Source organism: Pipistrellus hanaki, assembly GCF_964339955.1.
Source record: "Pipistrellus hanaki genome assembly, chromosome: 4".
NCBI lineage: Eukaryota > Metazoa > Chordata > Mammalia > Chiroptera > Vespertilionidae > Pipistrellus > Pipistrellus hanaki.
The window spans coordinates 91,536,658-91,559,990 of NC_140506.1; the positions used below are offsets into that span (position 1 = coordinate 91,536,658).

The 23,333-nt window shown below is 53.0% G+C and overlaps 1 protein-coding gene across 10 annotated transcripts in view; it reads right to left on the bottom strand.

Annotated features, from left to right (window-relative positions):
- Positions 1-23,333, bottom strand: part of MAPK8IP3 (mitogen-activated protein kinase 8 interacting protein 3) — a 50,927-nt gene that overhangs the window by 16,840 nt on the left and 10,754 nt on the right. For 2 of the 10 annotated variants that reach the window (XM_084882559.1, XM_084882554.1), the window contains exons 2-9: positions 17,177-17,297; positions 15,615-15,685; positions 15,276-15,367; positions 11,501-11,524; positions 8,911-9,055; positions 4,878-5,124; positions 3,883-3,985; positions 3,547-3,665 (exon numbers count right to left, since the gene is read on the bottom strand). In XM_084882559.1, the coding sequence (XP_084738685.1) occupies positions 3,547-3,665; positions 3,883-3,985; positions 4,878-5,124; positions 8,911-9,055; positions 11,501-11,524; positions 15,276-15,367; positions 15,615-15,685; positions 17,177-17,297 (922 nt within the window). Of the gene's footprint in view, positions 1-3,546; positions 3,666-3,882; positions 3,986-4,877; positions 5,125-7,520; positions 7,645-8,910; positions 9,056-11,500; positions 11,525-15,275; positions 15,368-15,614; positions 15,686-17,176; positions 17,298-23,333 lie in introns of those variants that run through there. The other 8 variants (XM_084882561.1, XM_084882556.1, XM_084882560.1 and 5 more) reach the window with 8 other exon arrangements.

The window sequence follows — 23,333 nt, forward strand, 5'->3', positions numbered from 1 at the left end:
TATATATATATATATGTATTATTGATTTCAGAGACGAAGGGAGGAGGAAGAGAGAGAAACATCAATGATGAGAGAGAATCATTGATTGGCTGCCTGCTGCACGCCCCCTACTGGAAAATGCTCCACACACTGGAGATCAAACCCACAACCGGGCATATGCTGTGACTGCAAATCAAAACATGACCTCCCGGTTCATAGGTCGACGCTCAACCCCGGAGCTGCGCCAGCCGGGCAGCCCCGTTTTAAATGACCGATTCAGTCAAGGTGGCCTTCAGGTAAATCCACTCATGCGCAGTTCCTATAATAGTTCGCCGTTTTTCCTCCCATCACTGTTTATGGAGATTTTGCGTTTAGGTGACATTTGGAGTGATGCTGGGAGCAATGGCAACCACAGGATGTGGCCACACAGGACTCCGAGCATCCGACACCCCTCGGAAGGGAGGGAGGGAACGCTCACGTGAAGAGGCCCATCGGGGAGGAGAGCTCTCTGCCCGGGGCCGCGGACGGACGGACGGGCAGGCCACCCAGAGCCATGGGCAGTGTGGAGGTCAGCTCCGGCAAAACCCTACGGAAATGACATGAGGGCCCAACGTGCAGCAGGAGCACCAGAGACGACAGGCCAAAGCGGAAATGACCCAACGCCCATCCAGAAACTGAGCGCCATGCAGCCGTAAAGAGGAAGGGAACTCTGAGATCTCCCACTGCCAGGGGGAGCTCAGGGCACCGTGCTAACGGAGCCCGCCAGAAGGGAAGGACCAACGGATGGGAAATGCCCCAAAGAGACAGAAGTGTCACCAGGAAGTAGAAGAGCGAGGGCTGCAGGCTGGGAGGGGCGGGAGTGACTGCCAACAGGCTCCGCCTTGGAGGGTGAAATGTTCTAAGTTACGGGCTGACGACTGTACAGCTCTGCAATGCTCACAGCCACTGAGTACACTCTAAGCGGGTGAATCGTAGAGTGAAACTCCATCTCATAAAGCTCTTTTAAAAAAAGCATCGTGGTTGGTCAGTCAGGGCTTCCATTCTGGGTTGGACTTGGGTCCGAGTTTTGGCTCTGTCCTTTTATCTCACCCTCCTTAACCTCCATTTCTTCAGCATAAAATACGACTAACGATGGCTGCACACATAAAATGCGGGTGCTGCTGGAGATAGGTACAGGTGCAGCGGGACCCTTCTCCGCCCTCCCTACACCCTACCTCCCGCCCCTTCCTGGCCAGCGCTGCCTCAGACCCCTCCACGCTCCTGTGGCAGAGCGGCAATGCCACGCTGGAACCACACACCCTGACACAGTGACACCTGCCTGTGGCTTTTCTGGGGAGGAGGCTTTATGTATTTATCAATTCCCAAAGGATCAAGACAGCATCCCGCTGTGCGGGGCCAGTTCTCAGCACAGGAGCCCTCTCGCCTGAGAGGCAGCCTGCTCTCGGCCTCCCCCGCCGGGCCTGTAGGGCTGTAGCTCCTGAGGCTGCCAGGCAGAAAGGTGCTACTCCAGGGACCCGGTGTGCGTGGCTGTGGAACAGCCTGACTGCTGTGCCTCTGGCTCTGACACGTGGCCTCCCACGGAATGCCCACCCGAGGTGACAGCCCGGCCCTCGCCTACGGGTGAGAGTACAAACCCAGGGAGGCAGCCTCTGGGAGGGCAACGTGTAGCCACACCCTTCACCTTGGGGTTCCCACGCCTCAAGTCTGAGCTGAGAAAAGCATCAGAGATGTGGGCCACGACGCACGCCCACAGGCATCCATGGCAGCAGTCTCAGACAGCAAAGTGCAGAGCCACAGAGAGCTGACTTACAGCCACGCCAGCAAACGGTTAAAATGCGTAGCCCCTTAGAAGCTCAGGGAAATGGCAACGTCACCCGCCGAGAAAGGAGATGTGAGCGGACCACGCAGGTCCCGTGGTCTGTGGGCCTGGGAGCGTGTCGCCCAGACAGAACACACTCATCGCAGCGTGGGACGGTCATTTCTGATGTCGTCTGACTATTATAATGTGCACGTACCAGTTTTCCAAAATTAAAAGAATGCCTAAAAACAGAGTATGTATGCCATTATCTGAATTATGTTAAGAAGAGTGGAAGGACATCAAAATACTACTGGTGATTGCCTCGATTAGATTCTCCTGGATATTAATTTTGTATACTTATATTTATTTTTACAATGCTTATGACAAAAATTCCATTAAAGGTATATATTGATGAAAGTGGACATATTGTTCCTGATCTTAGACGAAAAGATTTCAGTCTTCCATCACTGAGTATGAATATAATTTACAATATGCACTCACAAATGCACAAGAGGGTAAATTTTATGTGTATTTTTCCACAATTTAAAAATTAGCTAAAAAAAACTTGCATTTCAGACACAAGGTGGTGCGGGCTGACACACAGGTGTCCCTACCCCAAGACAATCGACATATAAAAAATCAAGAGGCTATCCCAAAATGAAGAAAGTGACAACCCGCTAACACCAACTGGACTCGCCCACGCAGGCGCAGGCCTGGCGGCAGGTGCAGCGGGAGGGCCGCCGAGTCCCTGGGACCGTGCCGACCACAGGCAGGTGTTGAGCACGGGAGCCCAGACACGATATGGGGCGTCAGTGTGAACCAGTGAAGTGACAGCCACAGAAAGACAAGCAATAAGAAGCCTTTGATGAGAGCAGATGATGAAATACGGATCATGACGTGGAAGGCAGCCCTCAAAGACTGGTGGAAGGAGAGCAGGGTGCACCCGACTTGCCATGAGCCCTCTCCCTATGAGCCACTTAGGTGTGAGGAGAGGACCCTCAGAACTGCTGCTCCCTGGAAACACGCCACACTCCGTCCCGAAGCCCCTGCCAGGAGGCTCGGTGGAGAAAGGGCTGAGCTGCAGTCCCTGAGGTCCTGGAGCTCTTCCCTCAGCCTGGCTTGGGGGACACGGCTGCTTCTCAAGGGCTCTGGACAGAGGGTTGGGGTTAGGGGTCTTGAGGGGTTGGGGTGGGGAGCACAGAAACACACGGTCAGGGGCAGGTTTGAACCCCGCTGAGAGACTCCGAGGTGATGCTGACTTCCCGCCCGCCTGGCTTCGAAGCATATGGGCAGTCCGTGGGCACCAGCAGCTGCCTGGCAACGCCCAGGGGCTCTCCGTGCCCGATGTCCGCCACCCTGGGACGGGAGGGAGGACCAGGGGCAAGTCTATTGGAGCGGCCAGCTCTGCACCCACATGAGACGCGGCGCAGGGAGCTCTGCTGGAGACCGGGGTCTGAGGGTGCAGGGCACACTGACCCGCCTGGCATTTTCCCTGTGGAGGGAGGAGCTGGCAACAGCCTGCACCTCACACAGTCCTCAGAGCGGACTGCCTGTGGGGTGGGCCGGGGCTTCAGCCTGGTGCTAGTTAGCATGAGCGTCTTCCCGGGAGAGAACTGTCCTGTCAGCGGCTGAGTTTTAAGGTGTGTGAATCATATGTGAATTACTGTAGAAAGAAGTTCCTAGCTCACGGCTGACAGAGACTGGCTTTCATCACCAATGAAACCAACAACAGCTCAGGGCCCGAGGGTCACGAGACAGCCTGTGTTTACCTAGCAGGTCGGCCCCTTCGTCCACGTCCCCGATGACCTCGGACCCCGCGGTGGACAGCTCGTGGTACAGGGAGTCCGTGTTGATGCCAAAAGCCTTGTTGACAATCCCCTGGGTCGGGCTGTGAGGAATGCAGAGGGAACGGCAGAGTGAGGTGGCAGCATCCATGGGCCACGGTGACACCCTGCACAGGCGCTCACAGCCAGCGCTGTCTGTGCAGGGGCAGGCGTGGTAGGGGCAGCGGGCAGTGAGAAAGGCTGTGGGGCCCCTCGGCAAGGGCAGCGACTCCTGAGGTGAGGGCTGAGCTGACGAGGACCCGGCCCTGGGCCGGCGAGTACCTGTTGCCGGTGCGGTCGAGGCGGGGCTCCCGGCCCACGTCCAGCTCTGGGGTGGAGTCGATAATGTCCTGAACATCAGACCACTCGTCACTGCTGCCCATGCCTGGGGACAGATGGGACAGGGTCAGGAGGTGCCTGGAGTTCCCTGCGTTGCTCACGGCCGTCCTCTGGCCCCAGGTCCAGAGACCCCTGCTAGGCTCCTGCCAGGGAGATACCTCAGGAAAGGGCTTTTCCCAGGACTGTGCCTCCTTCCCACGATCTCATCTGAACAGGACACTCAACCTCGACTCATCCAGAGCCCCAGATTTTTCTCCCCCTTTTCCCTAGACCAGTGGTCGGCAAACCGCGGCTCGCGAGCCACATGCGGCTCTTTGGCCCCTTGAGCGTGGCTCCTCCACAAAACACCACGGCCTGGGCGAGTCTGTGTTGAAGAAGTGGCGTTAGAAGAAGTTTAAGTTAAAAAATCTGACTCTCAAAAGAAATTTCCATCGTTGTGCTGTTGATACTTGGCTCTGTTGACTAATGAGGTTGCCGACCACTGCCCTAGACGCACCTGCTGGATGGCCGTGGTCTACTGTTAGAAGCTGAGTTGAGTTGTATCCTCCAAATTCACACATTGAAGGCCCAGCCCCCAGAACCTCAGAAGTGACTGTATTTAAAGAGTTGAGAAAGGTAAGATGGGGCTGCTAGGGTCCGACTACGTTCTTCTAAGAAGAGGAGATTAGGATGAAGACACACATAGGGGAGAACCATGTACACACTCGGAGGAGATGGCCTCAGGGGAAATCAGCCCTGCACACACCCTGTTCTCTGACCTCTGGCCTCCGCAACTGGAGAAATAAATGTCTGTGGTTAGCAGGCCCATCCTGTGGTGTTTATTATGGCGATCCCAGTGGACTAATACATCTTCCAAAACTACAGTGTGTAGGAGGAAGAGAAATCTCCCTGGAGGGATGGGAGGGGGGGAGGGCAGGCGCGCCTGGCAGGTGCGGTACCTATGCTGACGTTCCGCATCTCCTGCGTGACCTGGACCTCCATGTTGCGGCTGTTGCGCTTTTCCCGGGCCCGCTTGCTGCTCTTGGTGCCGGCGCCGTAGTCCCCCAGGGCCTGCAGGCTCTCGTTGAGGGGCGTGACGGCGGCCGAGGGCACGGAGGACGTGGGCGTGTTGGACTTGGTGCCCGTGGTGCTGGGCGTGGCGGCCACCGAGGACTGGCCCGACTCGGACATCTCGTCATGTGGACACTAGGGCCAAGCACAGGAAGGGGGGAAGCTTGTGGTGCGGCCCCCGCCCAGGGCCCCGCATGAGGCCCCTGGCTCGGCCTCGTTGCCACTGGACCGTAACCAAACAGCACCGAACGGGAAGGGGCAGGTGGACCCCTGCTCTCCCGTCGGGCCGATTACTCGTGGCCTGGTCACGTGGCTTGTTGGCCACTGCCTCTGGCTTTCCGGAGGCAGCACCGCCTTATGGGAATGGTTTAAGTGGGGGCTTTCGGCTCGCACACTCCCGATGAAGCCGCATGTGATGGACATGGAGCTACACAGACATGGCAGGCAACCCTTTGCAGCCGGTGGGTGGTCAGAAACAAGGTGCAGCTCGGGGTGGGCGGAGGGCTCTCACGGGGCCAGAGAGGAGGCCTTCTCACCCAGTTCGCACTGTTGCTTGGAACTGGCTGACTCCGGGTCCCACCCACTCCTGTGCCCTGCTTCCCACCCTGGCTAGTCAGGAGCTGTGAAGGGGTGCACACCTCCCCAGTTCTGCCTGGCATGGCCTCCCAAACAGACACACAGGGGAGTGTGATGCTCAACCTCCACAGCTCAAAGGGACCACAGTCCACTCCAGACATCCACGCAAGGACAAACTGAAATTCCATTTCCACAGGACGGGACACCCCCAAAATGTCCCAGGAGTGAAAGAGACCAGGTAATTAACATCTACAATTGACTGTGAACCTTAAGGATTTCTTGGAGAGAACACACTCCACTGGAATCAGTGTAGGATGTGGGACAAACACTTCTTCTCCTGCAGTCCTCCTGCCGGAACCATTGGGCAAACAATAAAAATAGCCCCACTCGTCTGTCGATAAGTCACCAAGCAGGTGCCCAGAGCCCCTCTGAGGCTGTGGCAGCAGCTCCCTCGGCCCGCCCCCTCTCGTGGTGCTGAGCAGGGGCATGGTCTCAGGAGGGCTGAAGCTCCTGGGTGGGGGTGCGGCTGAGAGGCGGCTCACGGTGCACATCCATTGCCCTCCGGTGCCAGGGCACACGGTTTCTCCAGAGGCACACTTCCTAGGGAATTCCTTAACCGGGAGGGACTGATGAGGGGTGTCCCGCCCGCTCCAGAAAGCTGGATGAACGCTGGGACCCACTACACTGCCTGTGACCGGGAGCCAGAGCCGGTTGGAGACTTCTGAGATCTCTCTTTTCTTTTCTTTTCTTTTTTAAATATATTTTTTTTTTATTGATTTTTTACAGAGAGGAAGGGAGAGAGATAGAGAGCTAGAAACATCGTCGATGAGAGAGAAACATCGACCAGCTGCCTCTTGCACACCCCCTACCGGGGATGTGCCCGCAACCAATATACATGCCCTTGCCTTTCAGTCCGCAGAGCCAAACCGGCTTCGGCTTTTCCAGCCAGGCCCAGGCAGGACCCTACCTCTCCCTGGGACAGCAACTTCCAACTTCACCTACTAACTGGCTCCCGAGACTTCTCTACCAGGAACCAGTCCCAAATCCTCCTCGGGGCAGGGCTTTCTGACCTGGGAGGCCATGTCCCAGGGGACACCCGTGATACCTGAGACACTTGAGGGGGTTAAGTGCTCTCACATGGAGCGGGTGGAGCCCGGGGAGCCCCTCCACATCCCACAGAGCACAGGACAGCCCCTCAGCCCTACTTGAGGGCTTTCCCACCTCCTTAGATGTGCCTGTTAATACATTCCAAAAAGGATTCGGGCCGAAACCGGTTTGGCTCAGTGGATAGAGCATCAGCCTGCAGACTGAAGGGTCCCAGGTTCGATTCCTGTCAAGGGCATGTACCTTGGTTGTGGGCAAATCCCCAGTAAGGGGTGTGCAAGAGGCAGCTGATCGATGATTCTCTCTCATCGATGTTTCTAACTCTCTATCCCTCTCTCTTCCTCTCTGAAAAAAATTAATAAAATATATTAAAAAAAAGGATTAGGATTCTACAGTTTAGGGTCCAAATGAGAAGGAAAACTCCTTTCCTTTCACAGCACGGACGCACACAGAAAGCTCCTGTGATGGCTCCCAGGCGCTCTGCCCCTCAGCACGTCAGGGGCACTCGCGTCCTTGGGGAGGGGCGCTCTGCTGCCACCAGGCCCCGCGCTAGCACTCGTGAGAGGGTGCAGGAGACCCGGTGCGGGAATCCCAGGAAGACCAGGGAGGTCAGGGCCAGGAGGCCCCTCGCACAGAACCACTCCTTCCAGCCACCGTCCGCATCGGCCACGTTTCCCGGCCTACCTGCGACTCTCAAACCGGTGTCTGTGGGTTTTCTGTGGGTCTCCTTGGCCCCGGTAATCACTGTGGGGAATTCTGCGACAAAACGGGACTCCCCCAAGCTCCCTTAGCTCCTCGTCACCCTGTGGTCCACCACTTCCCCACGGACACTCCCCCTGGCCACCACTTACCTACAGGCAAACCTCTCAACCTCCTAACATCAACGTGGAGCAGTGACCTCCAAAGGCAAAGACCCACACTCAGCGGTCTTTCCTCACCATGAGTAGCCACAATTGTTTGGTTAAAACACTGAAAATACAGTACATAAAAACAAATAAACAAAACAAAAACAACAGCAAAATTAAGAAATCAGAAAAACTTTAAAACCTAGAACATGAAATTAAAAGAACTTAAATAATGGTTTGAAAAAAATTAAAAATAAAACACATCTAAGAACTAAAACATAAAACACTGATTTATTAAGAGAAAGGCGGTGTCAGACAGCACAGGAGGAGAGAGGAAGGGTGCCCTGCGGAAAACGCTGGCTCAGAACGGCAGGAGAAACGGAGCCCAGGAGGCGAGGGCGAGGGCCCTGCGGCTGAGGCCAAGGCCAGTGGCTTCTTCAAGAGCCCCAGCTGCAAGCCGAGAGTGGGAGCAGCGGGCTTACATGGCCAAGTCCGGCCTGAATGGTGGGGATAGCTGGGACCTCACAGCCCCACCACTGGCAGGATAGCCCATAACTGGCAGGTGAGCGCCTGCATCAAATGTCACAGAGACATGCTCACTCCCTGGAGCAAAAGTAGACGCCAGTGGGGTCACAGCTTGAAGCTGCCTCCTGCAGGCAAGCCAGGCCCCAGAGGCGAGCAGTGAGCGAGGAGCTACAGCAGGAAGGAAGTTTCTCGGACATCTGGGCCCCGTGTCCACACCCCAACCCTGTCCAGACGCCGCAGCCCGCTGCCTCCTGCAGGCGTCTTCCGATAGCTCTGCAGGAAGGTCACCAGCCCCAGGGTCACCTCTCCACCCCGGAGGGCGGCATCCTTACCTGGCAGGGGGGTCAATGTCCTGTCCTGCCACAGCCTGCCTCCGCCGGACAGGCTGAGCTCAGACTAACACGGCTGCAAGTGACCAGGGGCCTGAACGAGTGATGGGACATGGGAAGCTCCTGCCCTAGGCTTTCTCGGGGCCCCCCATTCCGGGGGCATCCCCTGGTGAGCTGTGCACACCCAGGATGTCGCTTCTCACACCCAGAGAGCCGGAAGCCACCGGCATGTGCAGGGGTGAGAACAGCACAGAGAAGACACGCTGCCTCCTGGCCTGTGACTCCTGGCTGCTGTGTAAACCTCAGGCACCAGAGCTCAGTGCACTCCGGGCTGGCATCCGGGCTGGCCGCAGACGCTAGCAGGTGCCAATACAAGACCAGGCCCTTCTGAGCTGGCCCAGTTCCTCCATTGTTGTTGCACCTCAGGGGGGGGTCCCACTAACCCGGGAAAAGCTGCAAAGGGTTGTATGCGAAGACGGGACTCCTGAATGGACATGGGGCGACAGGGAGGAGACCCTCGCTCCACAGCGCGGCTACAAAACCTGGTAGGTGGAGCTGAACTGCAGCTGGCCGAGGTCGCTCAGGTGCCAGTGGTCCCCCGAAGGCACGAGCTTGCCCCCCATCTGTGCACGTACCATGCCGTCGGTCAGGGGGAAGACGTTCAGAGAGGTGGGGCGCTCCTTCCTGCTGAAATGTGAGGGAGGACAGGAAGCGGACCGTCAGCTTGTGGCTCAAGAAATGAGAACTGACCGCTCTGCACGTGCAGGTGCACATCCTGCACAGAGCGGTTCCCATGACACCCCTTGCCTGGCCCAGGGAGAGGCCGCTGTGGGCAGGCCGGGGCCTTCTGGGAGCCCATCACTCCTCCTGCCCCGTCCACAGCCACTCTCTGATCACAGGCACGTGCACCTGCAGGGGAATCTCTGCTTCTGTGATCCCTGTCCATGTGACTCACCGGGTTTAGTACTCATCGCTGGTACTGCTGTGTGTGCTGAGACACCCCACGGCAGTACCAGCGAAGGCCCTTCGGCCTCATGGCCGGCGCTGACGGCTCCTGGGAGTGGCAGCCGTTACGATGACGGCCTCCGTATGTGGAGGCCAGACTCACAGCACGGCACCCGCGAGAAAAAACACCTCTTGCTGCCCCTGCGCCCCGTTACCGCCCCTCCCCCACTGCGGTGTCTTTTCTCTAGAACTCACGGGGAAAAGTGCTTGACCAAAGGACAGCATAAGAGAGGCCTGCCCTTGTGCTGGGCCACCTCCTCTGCAGGCCCCGGGCACCTTTCTCTGGCTCGGTGCCTTGTCCCATTGTCATGGAGCCCTGGCACTAGAGCTGCACCAGGAAACGGGATGCCTGGTAGCCTGGACTGGTAGAGGGAAGTTCAAGGCCCCCTGACGTGGGCTTGTCCGCGAGAAGACGCTACGTGAGCCTTAGCACCGGAGGGCAGAGACCCTCTTCCGTGGGAGCCCCACGCCAGGCACCAGGTGGTGGAGAAGGCCAGCTCCCACGCTGCCCCAGGACAGACACACTGCACCCAGGGACTGCCATCCAGAGAGCCCCTGCTGCTCAGAGCTCTTTAGGCCAGGAACTACAGTCCGTCAAGCCACAGCCTCTCGTGCTCAGAGCTCAGGCCCCAGAGACGGAGGCTGGAGGGGTGGTGGGGGCTTCCTAAGAAGTCCGAGGAGCTGGGTCCAGAGGCTAGACTGTTCCTTGTGGTGCTTGGTGGATGCAAGTGAAGAGGGAGCAGAGCAGCCCCCGCTGACCAGAACTGACCATGGCCGGGAAGACGGCCTCTAAAGTCCAACTCTGGGCAGGGTCTCTGGAGGGCCCGCACGCAGGAGAAACACAGAGCTTGTGAGGCGCATTCTGCTGTCCCTCCATGGCTGGCTCCGGTCCTGCTCAGGAAGATGCTGCTTCCTGCAGAGCAGGCTCCCGGACCCGCTGGGACCTGGCTGTGCACAGGGGCAGGGGCAGAACCAGAGGAGCAGGTGCTCCCAGGGGCTGGGCTATGGGTGCCTGTGGGAGCCATGCAGAGGCCCGCAGGAGGCACTGCGCACAGCCCTCCTCCCCGGACACAGGAGGCTTTCTGGACACGAGAGACGCGGACCCTAAGGAAGACGTTACGTTGGGAAGGTCCGAGTCTGCAGATCCATCAGGATCTCAGTGGCCCACAGCTCAGCCCTCACTCTGGCTCTGAGGCACTGGGAAGGCGGCCTTGGCCACGTGCTCAGCACAGCCCTGGAGGGCGGGGCCAGGGCAGAGGGCTGCAACTCCCACCTGCTCCCTCAGGGCTCCCAGCCTGTCCTTCGCCCTCTTTTCCTCTGGGCCCCGCTCCTGCTGGGTGCAATGTACACAAGGGGTCCCTTGGCCCCAGACAAGTTCGATCCTGGCCGCCACCAGATCTGCAGGTGACAGCAGGGACATGTGTGAGCATCCTGCTTTAAAGGACGGGGACACTTGTCCATAACCTGCTTCCACAGCTCTGTGTGCAGACACACACTATATCCAGACAGACAGCCACTCTCCCGGACAGAAATCATCACCAGGAATTCTGTCTGATCATCTCGTTGTTCTCCACAGAATCGCAAACGGCTCTCCTCTGAGCCCGGTTAGCACTTGCAGCACTGCTGACTGAGGCCGGAGCCGCCTGAGGCTTGGCCAGTGTGTCCTCTCATTACAGCCTGCAGCGCCCTCAGCAGACGCCTATGCTTGTCCACTTCAGAGGCTTTAGCCCCAGGGGTCACACTATCTGCGGTCACAGGCATGGCCTGGCTCTGGGCCCAGGGATCCGACACCAGAGCACAGGGTCTCGGCCCCGCCCACTACCGACCATGGCAATGCCAGCCCTGGGCTATGGCTGCACGGCCCCATCTGTGGACGGGTGGATGTTTGCTGAGTGGAGTCCCGGTACCAGCATCTACTCTGGGGCCAACCAGCTGCCTCCTCAGTGTCGTGACCCTACACACACGGCCCTGCCAGGAGGCTGTGACCTATCACTGTGCTGCAACTGAGTGGCCCCAGGAACTGCCTGTGCTTGTCATTGAGAACCACCAGCGTCTTAATTACAAACTCTCCCGACCCAAAGGCCCCAAGCGCCTGGCTGGACAGCGCCAACACTGCACAGGCTTTACCTTTTCCTCCACGACTGACGAGGACTGGGACAGCGACAGACACAGGCCAGCAGACAGCAGTGACAGCACAGAGAGCGAGACAAGAAGACAGCGTTAGAACCTCAGGGAGCTCCATCGCACGTTTGCTCACACAGAGTACGTGTGTGATGACACAGTCAGGCATCCACTCCACACTCGAGACAGATGCTGAAACACGCAGACATCTACATGCGACAGACACATGACACGCAGACACATGATCCACAGCGTGGATAAAGGCCCCAAACGAGGCCTGTGCAGCAGGTCACATGTAGTCAGCACAGGGCGGTGGGCACGTGTCCTCTCCAGATGGCTCAGCACACATGTGTACTTGGCATGCAGGGACGGAGCACACAGCCACACACGCCTATGTCCACGGACAGACCAGGTGTTTGAAGCACACACTGAGTTTTGTTCTGAAGACACACAATCCAGGAAACGAAGCCAGGAGTGAAGGAAAATGCCTGCCTGGGGCAGCGGTGAGCAGAGGCTCCCAGCACTAGGGGAGCCCTCAGGGTGGGAGCTGGAGAGTCTGAATGAAGAACCGGGTGCACACACACATATGTCCCCAAAGAGGCCGAGAGGTAGCAGGAGAGGCTACACCCCGAGAAGCGGGGCCGGGGGCGGTAGGCAGGGCCTTGCCTAACCCATCGATGCTGCGGCACAGTCCCAAAGGCATGTCTGACCCCTGAGCCCGCCGAAGGCGGCAGCCAGCACTGTGACAGAGGCTCGGGCTTTCTCTGTGTCCACCAGAGGCTGCATCCAGGTCTGTTCACCTGGAAACAGGTCTGGGCCAAAGTCAGACACACACGCTGTCCCTCAGAGCACTCGCTCCCAGCAAGTGCCTGGCCCACGGAGAAGTGGCTGCAGGGAAGGCGGGAGCCCCTACAACTGTTGCAACAACCCGGGACAACCAACCTCGGCTGGTGATGAAGCTAAACGCCTCCACCTGGCAGGAGGGCAACGGGGGCGGGCTCCCCAATGCACGGCCCCACCCTCTGCTGCCTGCGCGACGCTTCCTACATAAGTGCTGTTCAGGCCCCCCCCCCCCCCCCCCGCACCCCCCGCAGGAGCACACCCTTCTCCAGGCGAAGGGACCTCGGCAGGACAACCGGCAGCTCCAGGCACCTTCTCTCTGTGGCAGCATCTCTCTGCCACGGTGGCAACTCTGGCTGGGGAAAGTCTATTCACAGAGCGCGCCGAGGGCTGGAGGTGACAGCGATCAATGGGCCCACCTGGGCCCATTGTGGATCAGATCGAGACAAGGCGTGCAGTAGTCTGGGCCAGAGCCTCAACCTCTCTGGGACAGCCAGGGGGTCTATTTTACAAATGAAGGGCGCCCGTAGGCCACGGCTGGCATGGAGAAAGCCCGGCATGCACCAACCCCACAGGCATTGCTCCAAAGAAGTTACAAACAGCCCTGGCCAGGCAGCAGGATCTGAACTAGCCGCATGGACAGAAGAGACCCAAAGACCCGCCTTAGAAACAGGTTTCTTATGAGCAGCCTGTTCTAACTACCTGGGCAGGAGGAGCTCCAACACAGCCTTCAAGAGTTGGTGAGGGGTTGCAGAGGGCACTCTGCGAGCCACCCAGGCATGTCCAAAAGGACAGTGCCCACCTCAGGGCTGGGCTTCTCTAGGGAAGGGTTGCTGGCTTCCCGTAACTCCGAGAAGCAAGGAAACTGGAGGGTCAGAGCCACACTCGTCCAGACTCTTCTCAGGGCCATGGGCCCCACGACACACGGATAGCAGGTTCCCAGACAAGGCCCTGCCTCCACCACAGGGAGACGTCCACAGGAAGCACAGCCCATCCTGCAATCACGGCACCTCTTCCACGCAGAGGGCATGAGAGGTCAGATCTGGCCTCGGATGATCTGGCCCCAGGAGTACGGGCAGCTTCTGCTTTAGGCTGAGCCTACATCATCCAAGGTTCCAAGAATGTCTATTTCTGTAGTGACCCTGGAGCCCAGAGTGACTTAGGACCATAGATGCTCATGGCCTCTAAGTCCTGAGTTCAGAGGTCACACCTCCGTGGCTCCTGGGAAAAGTGCCCCTTGAAGGCCTATGACCTCCGAGGGGCTCCTGCCTTGCAGAAAGCTGGTGGGAAACGGCCTGACGGCTCCAGCATGCTGCGGCTCGGGACTGGCCGGTGCCCAGTGTGCCCTGGAGATGCCCGGCTCAGACTGTCCTGCACAATGTCTAGCACCATGCTGGCACCCCATACCATTCCCAGGCTGCCATGAGGCTCACACACGTACTACGTACTTTTGTTTTCACATTTGAAGACGCCAGTACAGACACAATAGCTGTGCCCACAATGGCCCAGAGAGTAACTGAGGACACCCATGGAGGAAGGACCTGAGTCTACTTGTTTACAGACATAACCCACCAAGGAGACAGGACAAAAAAAGTCTGTAGCCGACAAGGCCTATATGGGGCCTGACTAAGGCTGTGGCTTTTGCCTGCAGGAGCAAGGGGCCACGGCCGGAATGGACCAATGGCTCAGCACAATTTGTGGGCCTGGGATTCCCACCTCGGCCATCCTCCTGCCTGCTGGAGACTTGGAACAATGGTACCAACCTCCCCGTCCCAGGTCAACAACTCTGGTCTCTCATGGGCCAACACCTCAAGCTGGCAACACGCTGGGGATCTCTGACAATCTGCTCCCGGGGGGCCGTGGTCTGGTTTTATCTGACCACAGGGAGCAAAGACAGAGGAGGAGCCGGGCCTCTGCAGGTCTCTCCCCGCTCCCCTGAGAAACCAGCACGGAGCTCCTAAGCTCGGACAAGCCAGGGCCTCTGAGTCTGCTGACACTGGCACTGCTCTGCCCAGCAGCAGGAGTATGGCTCTGCCTGGAGTCACTGAGGCGTCCCCCCACCCTTTCCCACCCACACACAGCCAGTTCTCATGATTCTCAGCGGATCTGTTTTATAAAGTCACCAGAACACTGAATTAGTGAACACTGAACCATTACTCCCGGAGAAATAGGTGCATATACAGATATGCAGCTCACATCTATAATAATCTATAATAATAAAAGCATAATATGCTCATTAGACTGTACATCCTTCCAGACGAAGCCACGGCGGGGGCCGAGGCAGAGGTGGCTGCTGTGGTGGGTGGGAGCCAAGGCAGAGGCAGCCACTGCTGAGCCCCTGGCACGAATTTTGTGCACCGGCCTCTAGTAGATGTGTCTTAATTCCTAACATATCCTGGTAGATTCTATTTGCTTTATTTTTAAAAAGAGAAAATGAAGTGCAGATGTGTTTGGTGACCTAAGGCTGTCCCATGAACAGGGTCCAGAGCTCCAAGTGCCTTGCACAGCACTGCATCCCGTCTCCATCCTCTGGCACCTCTGCCTGAGGCTGAGACAGGCAGGAAATGACACCCTGTCTGACTGTAGCAGGCATCATACGTGTTGGGTGATTCAAATTTTTCACTGCTCTGTGCATGTCCGCAAGTGAATGAATGCAGGTGTTGATATTGAGTCTACAAGTAAGTTTTAGTGAGTAGGCGAATCCATAAACACGGAACCTGCAAGTGCTAGGACCGACTGCATAAAATTTCCCCGGGGCCTTCATGACTCCACATGAGCCAGCAGAGTTCCACCCACATCCCCTCACCCTGCTCTGGAGCCTGGGAGGATCTCAGCACGCATTCTTAGCTTAAGCCACACACTCCGACAAGACAACCCTCTTCCTGAGTCCACAGGATGGGATAAGGGGCCACGGGGCCCTGCAGGCTCCGGCCCTGCCTACCTCCGCCCGGGCAGGCTGCTCTCGTTCTGGCTGTTCCCCCCAACTTGCTGTATCTTGGACCTCTCAATGTGCTCCACGTAGGTCTGTATCATCTGTGGAGAAGAACATGGTGCATGAATGATGCCTGCTGACCACGGCCTCTCTGCCTCCCCTCTAACCTCTTCTCGACTTGCTGTGCTCTGAGCAGATAATGACAGAACACAGGAAAATGGAGTCCGACCAGCCTGAGCTTTCAGGCTGGGAAAAGCAAGGCCAAGGAGGCAAGCCAAGGTCAGCGGCCGCCACACGTGCCTGCCTGTGTGGGCTGGAGGCGGATGCTGGTCATGGCCGGGCGCCTACCTCTGTGTGCCGTTGGTGCAAAGCGTTGTACTCCTTCTTCATTTCTGACTCTCGCTCCTCCAACCGGCAAACTGGAAAACACAACTGTTGTTTGTCAACTGCACAACCCAGTTCTCACCACTCCGCACTGCTCTGGACTCACTGAACGGTGGTTAGGGCTCCAGGACCAGCCCATGCCGGTCCAGGCCGCCGCACCCCTGAAGCTCAGGAGTGTGAGCAGCAGGAGGGACTGCTGGGGATGACAGCATGCAGATTCTGACTCGGTCTGGGACGTGTGTGCATTGTATGTGTGCTGTGTTATGTATGTGAACTGAAAGTGAGGCTATTCAGTTCTGCTACAAAAGATACAGGGCGGTAGCACTCACAGAGGGTGTCACTATCTAAGCTTAAATTACATCGCAGCTTCCGAAGACGCAGGCAAACCTCACAGGATATGTCAAGTGCAGACCAAAAGTGAGAAGGTGGCTTGTGGAAAGAGGCAGAATTCCCAAGTGAGTAATCTCTAAGATGTGCAAAGAGCAAAAGAACACCCGAGACGCATGACAGACACACACGTGTCCCTTACACATATGTACCGAGGGCTAGAAAAACCAGGTCATGATTATACCACCTTCAGGTTGGCAGCTGTGTCACCCCTAAATGGGCAGCCGCTGTGATGTGACATGCAAGGATGGTCTCCTCTGGCCGCACGCTCTGCCGCCCGACTGCTCCAAGGCCTCACTGGGGAGCTACAGTGGCAGCCGGGGTTCACACCCCGCATCTCAGCAACATCCCCGCCAGCCAGGGTGCCACTCGACTCAAACACCTTGTCTGTGGTTCTTTGTTCAAACCTCAAATCTGTCCTTGCATTCCACCGAAAGGGGACAGCTGGCGTGCAGAGCCAGGGACAGGACAGAGGGCAGTCATGGGCCAGGACTCATGTGGGGTCCTTCCAGCACCGCCCAGTGTGTGAGCTTCTCTGCCTGCCCTACTTCCTGCTGTAAACTATTCCAACAACAACAACACTATTCAACATCCCGTTCAGTCCATATGCTCTCTTGTTCCACGATTCCTGGTGTGGCTTTCCTAGCACTGTCCTTGGAGGCTGCAGGGTCAGGGTCATTCCTCACCTGACAGGTGGGGCCTCCGAGCCTGCACCTCTAATACTCCAGGTGATGTGACACTGCTGGCCAGGGGCCCATGCTTTGAGGAGCAATGGGTATTTGCACAAAGTGGAGTAACATCTTAGTTATCCCTGGAAGAGTACAGACTGCAGCACATAGCACACATAGAATCAAGGATCCATTGGGCAGGTAGGATCACAGGGTGTTAATTCAGGGTCAAACTGCAGTATATGCAAAAGTGCTATGTCATCAACGGGATTATTTATGTTATTTCCACAAAGAACTGGAGTCTGATCACAGAAATACAGAGGAGTACATGGTTGAGGAAATCACGGTGAAAATTAAAAAAGGCTACCAATGGGTTCTCTCACTCTTTCTGCTTTATCCCCGGCTCTCAACACCCTGCTCAGCCAGAGCAGGCCTGGAAACTGCACTTTCAGGCTCAGGCTGGCTACTTACTCTGATCTGCATAGTTTTTGGCCTTCAGTTCCAGCTGACGGGTCTGAAACTCATAGTGCTCCACCTGGATTTGTAGATCTTTCTTCTCTTGTTCCAAGGCATCTTCAAACTCGATGAATTTCTACAGATGGGAGGGAGAGAGCAGGTGGCATAAATGTGGGATGGTCAGATGACAGCAGGGCCTCACAGAAGGGCCACAGACTTCAAGGACCAAAGTGAAAGAGCAGGCTCCGGGCCAGAATGCAGGGCTCCCCAACAGAGAGCCTGCTTCCCTCATGTCAGTTACCTCACCCGCTTCAGGCAGAACCTGACACAGACCGGGTGACATCAGGCAGGAGGAGAGAATGACGCTGTAACCAGCTATCCAGGAAGTCACACGAGGTCCTGAATTTAGAAGACCCAACTCTTGGTTTAATTTTGGAACTCTTAAATTTGTTTTTTGAGAGGACATCTATTAAAGCTGGGGACGCACAAAAAAGGCCAAACTGGTTTGGCTCAGTGGATAGAGCGTCGGCTTATGGACTGGGGGACAACATCCCAGGTTCAGTTCTGGTCACGGCCATGTGCCTTGGTTGTGGGCACATCCCCAGTGGAGAGCGTGCAGGAAGCAGCTGGTCGATGATTCTCTCTTCACTGTTTCTAATTCTCTATCCCTCTCTCTTCCCTTCTGTAAAAAAAAAAAAAAAAAAAAAAAATCAATAAAAATATATATATATTTTTAAAAATCATTAAATAGATTAAAAAAAAAGAGAGAGAGAGAAGAAAAGAAAGGAAAGCTCTTTGGAAAGTAAAAGACCCTCTTCAAAGGTTATAGGAGCTACCTTGACACTGAAAGTGGCTTGTGAAGCCAGGCTCTGGAGGGGGGAGGGATGGGCACTGGCTGCCACAGACCAGCTATAACTCCTACAACAGCCCCAAGGGGGAGCTGCCAATGCCTCAGCATTACTGGTAGAAGAAAGGGCTATTATTGAGAAATTTCAATTGTAGTAAGAACAAGTATTAACAGAGTTTCTCAGAAGATGGCAATATGAAACCAATAGTTGATTTCAGGTTTGGGGTATCTGAAAATGTCAGTTAACTTGTGGTGGCCACGGCTGTGTTTACCATAATAACTGCACCCAGTCTCCGCCTCGCCCCAACACACCAGACCCCAGAGATGTTCTTCCTACAGCAGCTACTTAAAGGTCTTTGTGCTGGAAACTCCAGGGGTGGGGAGGCAGTGGCCCTGTTTGAAGGATGGCTTACTCTTGCAGAGACTCTTGAGAGGGTGCAATCCAGAGGAAAGGGGGGTAGGGGTGGAGGGAACTGACTTTAGACAGAAAGACTGTGCCAGGAGCCAATTCCAGAATGTCATAATCACAAGAGTTTTATCAAAAGGTTGATGAAATTTGGGGGCTCAACAAGGGCTGAGTCACATATGTAATTACCTGTTGGAAAGGCACTTCCTCCAAACCTGAATAGGATGATTGTTTGCTGCCAGACACCTCAGGGCATCTTAATCTACATGTTATTGCCTCCTGTTGGCCAAACACCTGTATAGCTGTAGGCTATTCCCCAAACTGACAATGCCTCTGTAAATCCTATGCTTTAAAGTATATTATCTCCACCTTGCCTTAAGACAAATTGTGTTAATAAAAAGCAAGGGTCCTGCCAAAACCGGTTTGGCTCAGCGGTAGAGGGTCAGTCTGCGGACTGAAAGGTCCCAGGTTCGATTCCGGTCAAGGGCATGTACATTGGTTGCCGGCACATCCCCGGTAGGGGGTGTGCAAGAGGCAGCTGGTGGATGTTTCTCTCTCACTCATCAACATTTCTACCTCTCTATCTCTCTCCCTTCCTCTCTGTAAAAAACCAATAAAATATATATTTTTTAAAAAAGGAAGGGTCCTGAATCAAAGAGAGCCTTTAGCTCCTTTAGCTGAAGCTCCCCTGACCCTCAATGCCTTTCAAAACTATCTTTCATCTTTGGACTCCTACCTAATTTATGCACAGCCTTTCTCCAGATTGCTGAACCCTTTGTATTGCTGGGACAAGAATCCCGGCAGACTGTATTAATTACATCACATGTAATTTAAGTACAATGAAGAAAATATAAATGCTCCACAGCCAAGAAAACACACAAAGTGGTGCAGCTGTACAAAAAGTAAAAATAAGTAGTTTTGATTAATTGTGGATATAACATATGCAGAATGAGCAAATGCTCTTAATTGACTGGTAAGAATTTTTTCTAATTGAGCAATTTTAATTCCTATTACTTTTTTAAAAAATTAAAGAATGGCATAAACAACATATGCTTTTATAGAAAAATCAGATGAGAGTGTTAAACAAAAAAGAATATTTTAAAATTTAAAAAAATTCTAGTATACAGAGTCAGTTAAAATTGGGTGACATTCTTGCAGGTTTGTGTGTGTGAGTGCGTGAGTGTATGAGTGTGTAGGGCAGATGTGCGATCATTTTGCACACAGTATTTTGTGACCTTATTTATTCACTCATTTACATTAGAGCATCTTTCTACCTCAAGAAACACATTCCACCATTTCCATTTTTAATAGATGTGTGTTCCACTATGAGTATGTGTGTGTGGAGCATAGTTTACTCAATCCATCGCCTACTGTTCTTGAAGTTGTCCATTATTATAGTTACTACTGGTGTATCTGCCCAATGGCTCCCTCCTACCTAAGGCTGTGATTGCACAATGCTGCTGACTCTTCAGATGGGTGTCCTCCCACGCCCGAAAGGTGGGGTGGCCCCCTCTCCCAGCCAGAGCGCTCCCCTTCTCTCCACAGGGCTTACACATCACTGCCGATCTGACAGGTGGGAAAATGGCCTAGCATAATTGTCTTAAGTTTTAGTGCCTTGATTACTAGTAATATTGAACATTTTTTCATAAAATTACTGGTCATATAAATAAGTTCTCACATAACATCGTTAATAGGTTCTGTGACTTTAAATGAAATGACATAGAATGAAGCCATTTTACCATAGGCTAATTGATATAAATAAGAGTTAAGCCAGTTGGAGAAAGATAAGTATCACATGATGTCACTTATTTGTGGAAATATAATGAACAACATAAACCGATGAACGAAAATAGATAGATCCAGAGATAGAGAAGCATTAAACATACCACCAAACTTCAGAGAGAGGCAGGGGAGTGGTGGTGGTGGGGGAGGAGGGGGTAAGAGATCAACCAAAGGTATTGTATGCATGCATATAAACTAACCAATGGTCACAGACACTAGGGGAGTGAGGGCATGTGCTGAGGGGGGAGGGTGGCCGGGGAGAGGTCAATGGGGAAAAAGGAGACATGTGTAATACTTTAAACAATAAAGAATTTTTTTTTTAAAAGAGTTAAGTCCTAAGGCATTTCATCAATGTTATAAGAAAATAACTTTGGGAAAAAAGGACATTATTTGAGGAACCGATGTATACTTCCTTTGTGAATAGCTCATTATGCTATTTGTCCAATTTCCTACCATAAGTTCATATTTTTCTTAATGATTTATAAGGATCTTTATCGCACCTATTCACAAATTTGTTGGTCTTATATGCTGCAAATACTTCTGTACCATTTACTTAACAAGTTATCCTTTCCTCATTGCTTTGAAATGACACCTTTATTATAAGCTAAATTCTAACATACATATATGTCTGTCATTTCTGAGTAACATCATCTGTTTACAGCTGATATACAGTATATTCACCCTCTTAAATCTCCTTTTCAATATTTTCTTGGTTTATCCTTCTAGATTAACTTGAGAATCATCCTGAATCACTTACATATTTATTTATTTTTAAAATATATTTTATTGATTTTTTACCGAGAGGAAGTGAGAGGAATAGAGAGAAACATCAAGAGAGAAACACTGATCAGCTGCCTCCTGCACACCCCCTACTGGGGATGTGCCTGCAACCAAGATACATGCCCTTGACTGGAATCGAACCTGGGACCTTTCAGTCCACAGGCCAACACTCTATCCACTGAGCCAAACCGGTTAGGGATATATATATATATATATATATATATATATATATATATATATATATATATTTTTAAAATAAGGATTTTGCATGTTAGAAAGCACCAGTTCTTTGGTCCTCAGGAAGGGGTCGCTGCTTCTGATGAGAAATGCTTAGAGCTAGACAGGGGGTGAGATGAAAACTCATCTTGAGCCAGTGAAGAGAGTTGTTTGATGGGGAACTGGGGCTGGAAGAAGGGAGATTTTTATTTAAACTGAGCACTATCCTACCTCCAAACTCTACCACTGAAGTTTTTATATGAAGAAAAGCTTTGCCGAAACCGGTTTGGCTCAGCGGATAGAGCATCGGCTTGCGGACTGAAAGGTCCCAGGTTCGATTCCGGTCAAGGGCATGTACCTTGGTTGCGGGAACATCCCCAGTAGGGGGTATGCAAGAGGCAGCTGATCGATGATTCTCTCTCATCAATGTTTCTAACTCTCTATTCCTCTTTCTTCCTCTCTGTAAAAAAATCAATTAAAACAAAACAAAACATATATATATATAAATTTCTCCCAGCTACATTAAAAAGAAAGAAAGAAAGAAAGAAAGAAAGAAAAGCTTTATTTGGTGCTAGTGCCATTTCACTAGAATTTTCCCCATCTATGTTTCATCGTATTACCTGTGATTGGTATCTGGGAGTCAGCTAAAAAGATTTTCAAACTAAAGACAATGTAAGAAAACCCACCCCCAGATTCTTAAGGTCAGAGAGGCTTTTCCTAAACCTATCCTGATAGGTGATCATTAAAATCCAGCATAGGGGGCAGTGCCCCAAAGCACTGAATACCATACAACAACCCACATGCCTGTAATTCTTGATGAAGCTGGCCCCAAACCAGGTCGCATGCAGAAATCCTCTGTGGTATTTCAAGGCCTTTCAGCATCAGGAAATAGAAAGACATTAACTTAGAGAGGAAACATCCATGTAAACTGTGTGCATGACGGCCTCAAGGCCAAAGGCGAAAGAAACGTTAGGGGCAGGGAGATGGAACCCACGGAGGATGGGCTGATGCACAGAACGTCTGTGATTCTTTGGCCGAGGAGAATTCCAGATACGGAGAGACAGGCCCACAGGGTGGAGATGCTCGGTCCTTGGTAACCGACATCCTTTCCACCCTTTAGGCACCACCAGCTGACAGGGGTGTGAGTGCTCACGGGGAGCAACTCCCCAATGAACAAAAAGCCCCAAGAAACCCACTACCAGCAGATTCAAGAGGACCCCAGCCTGGCCAGCCTTTCCCTCCCTGCCCGCTCCACGGGTGCCTAGTGGGGTGAGAACCATTGCTATCCAGTGTGCCGGTCCTTCTGTCCCAGAGGTCAGCAATGTACCAGACAGAACCGACGAGGAGGAACCCTCAGGGGTTCAGCATTTTAAGAATATGTTACAAATATGATGCTCTACAGCAGTGATTCCCAAAGTGGTCTATATCGACCCCCAGGGGTCTATGACAACCTGCAAGGGGTCTACGTCAGCGAAAAAAAAAATTTGGGGGTCCATGAAATGAAAATGGGGGTCCACGATAGTGGATCTCAACATACACTGATAGTACCTATTTACTTACATCATATTATCTTATAATATAAAAACATATAAATTATTTATAAAAGTACCTATGAAGTAAAAAATTTATTATATATGTTTATAAAATTGTGTAAGTTGTAGGATAAAAACCTGCACATAATGATATACCAGTATCATCTTGTTACAAGCATACGCGCAGTAAACATTCTTGCCAATTTTTGTCTCAAAGCTTCGCGAAGTTGCACCGACTTGTTCAATTCGTCACTCTAAAAATATGAATGTGAGAAAAATACGTTCATTCGTTTCCTGAATCTTGAATAGGAAAGTGCTGAGAAAATATTTAAAAAAATATAAACTGGTAGTTTATCATACAAATTATAGTGAATCAGTGTTATTTTGTTTGAGAATGCCGGAGAAAAGTAGGTACATTATTTTGAAAGTAGGTTTGATGATGTTTTGACTATGGTAATACCACCGTGGATAATTAACCCATATGGTGAAATAGAAGAAACGAATGTCATAATACAAGAGGAACTGACTGAAATAAGTACAAACGAAGAACTTAAGGTTCAGTTTAAAAACGGATATCAGCAATTCTGGCTGCAAAAAAACATACCCGTT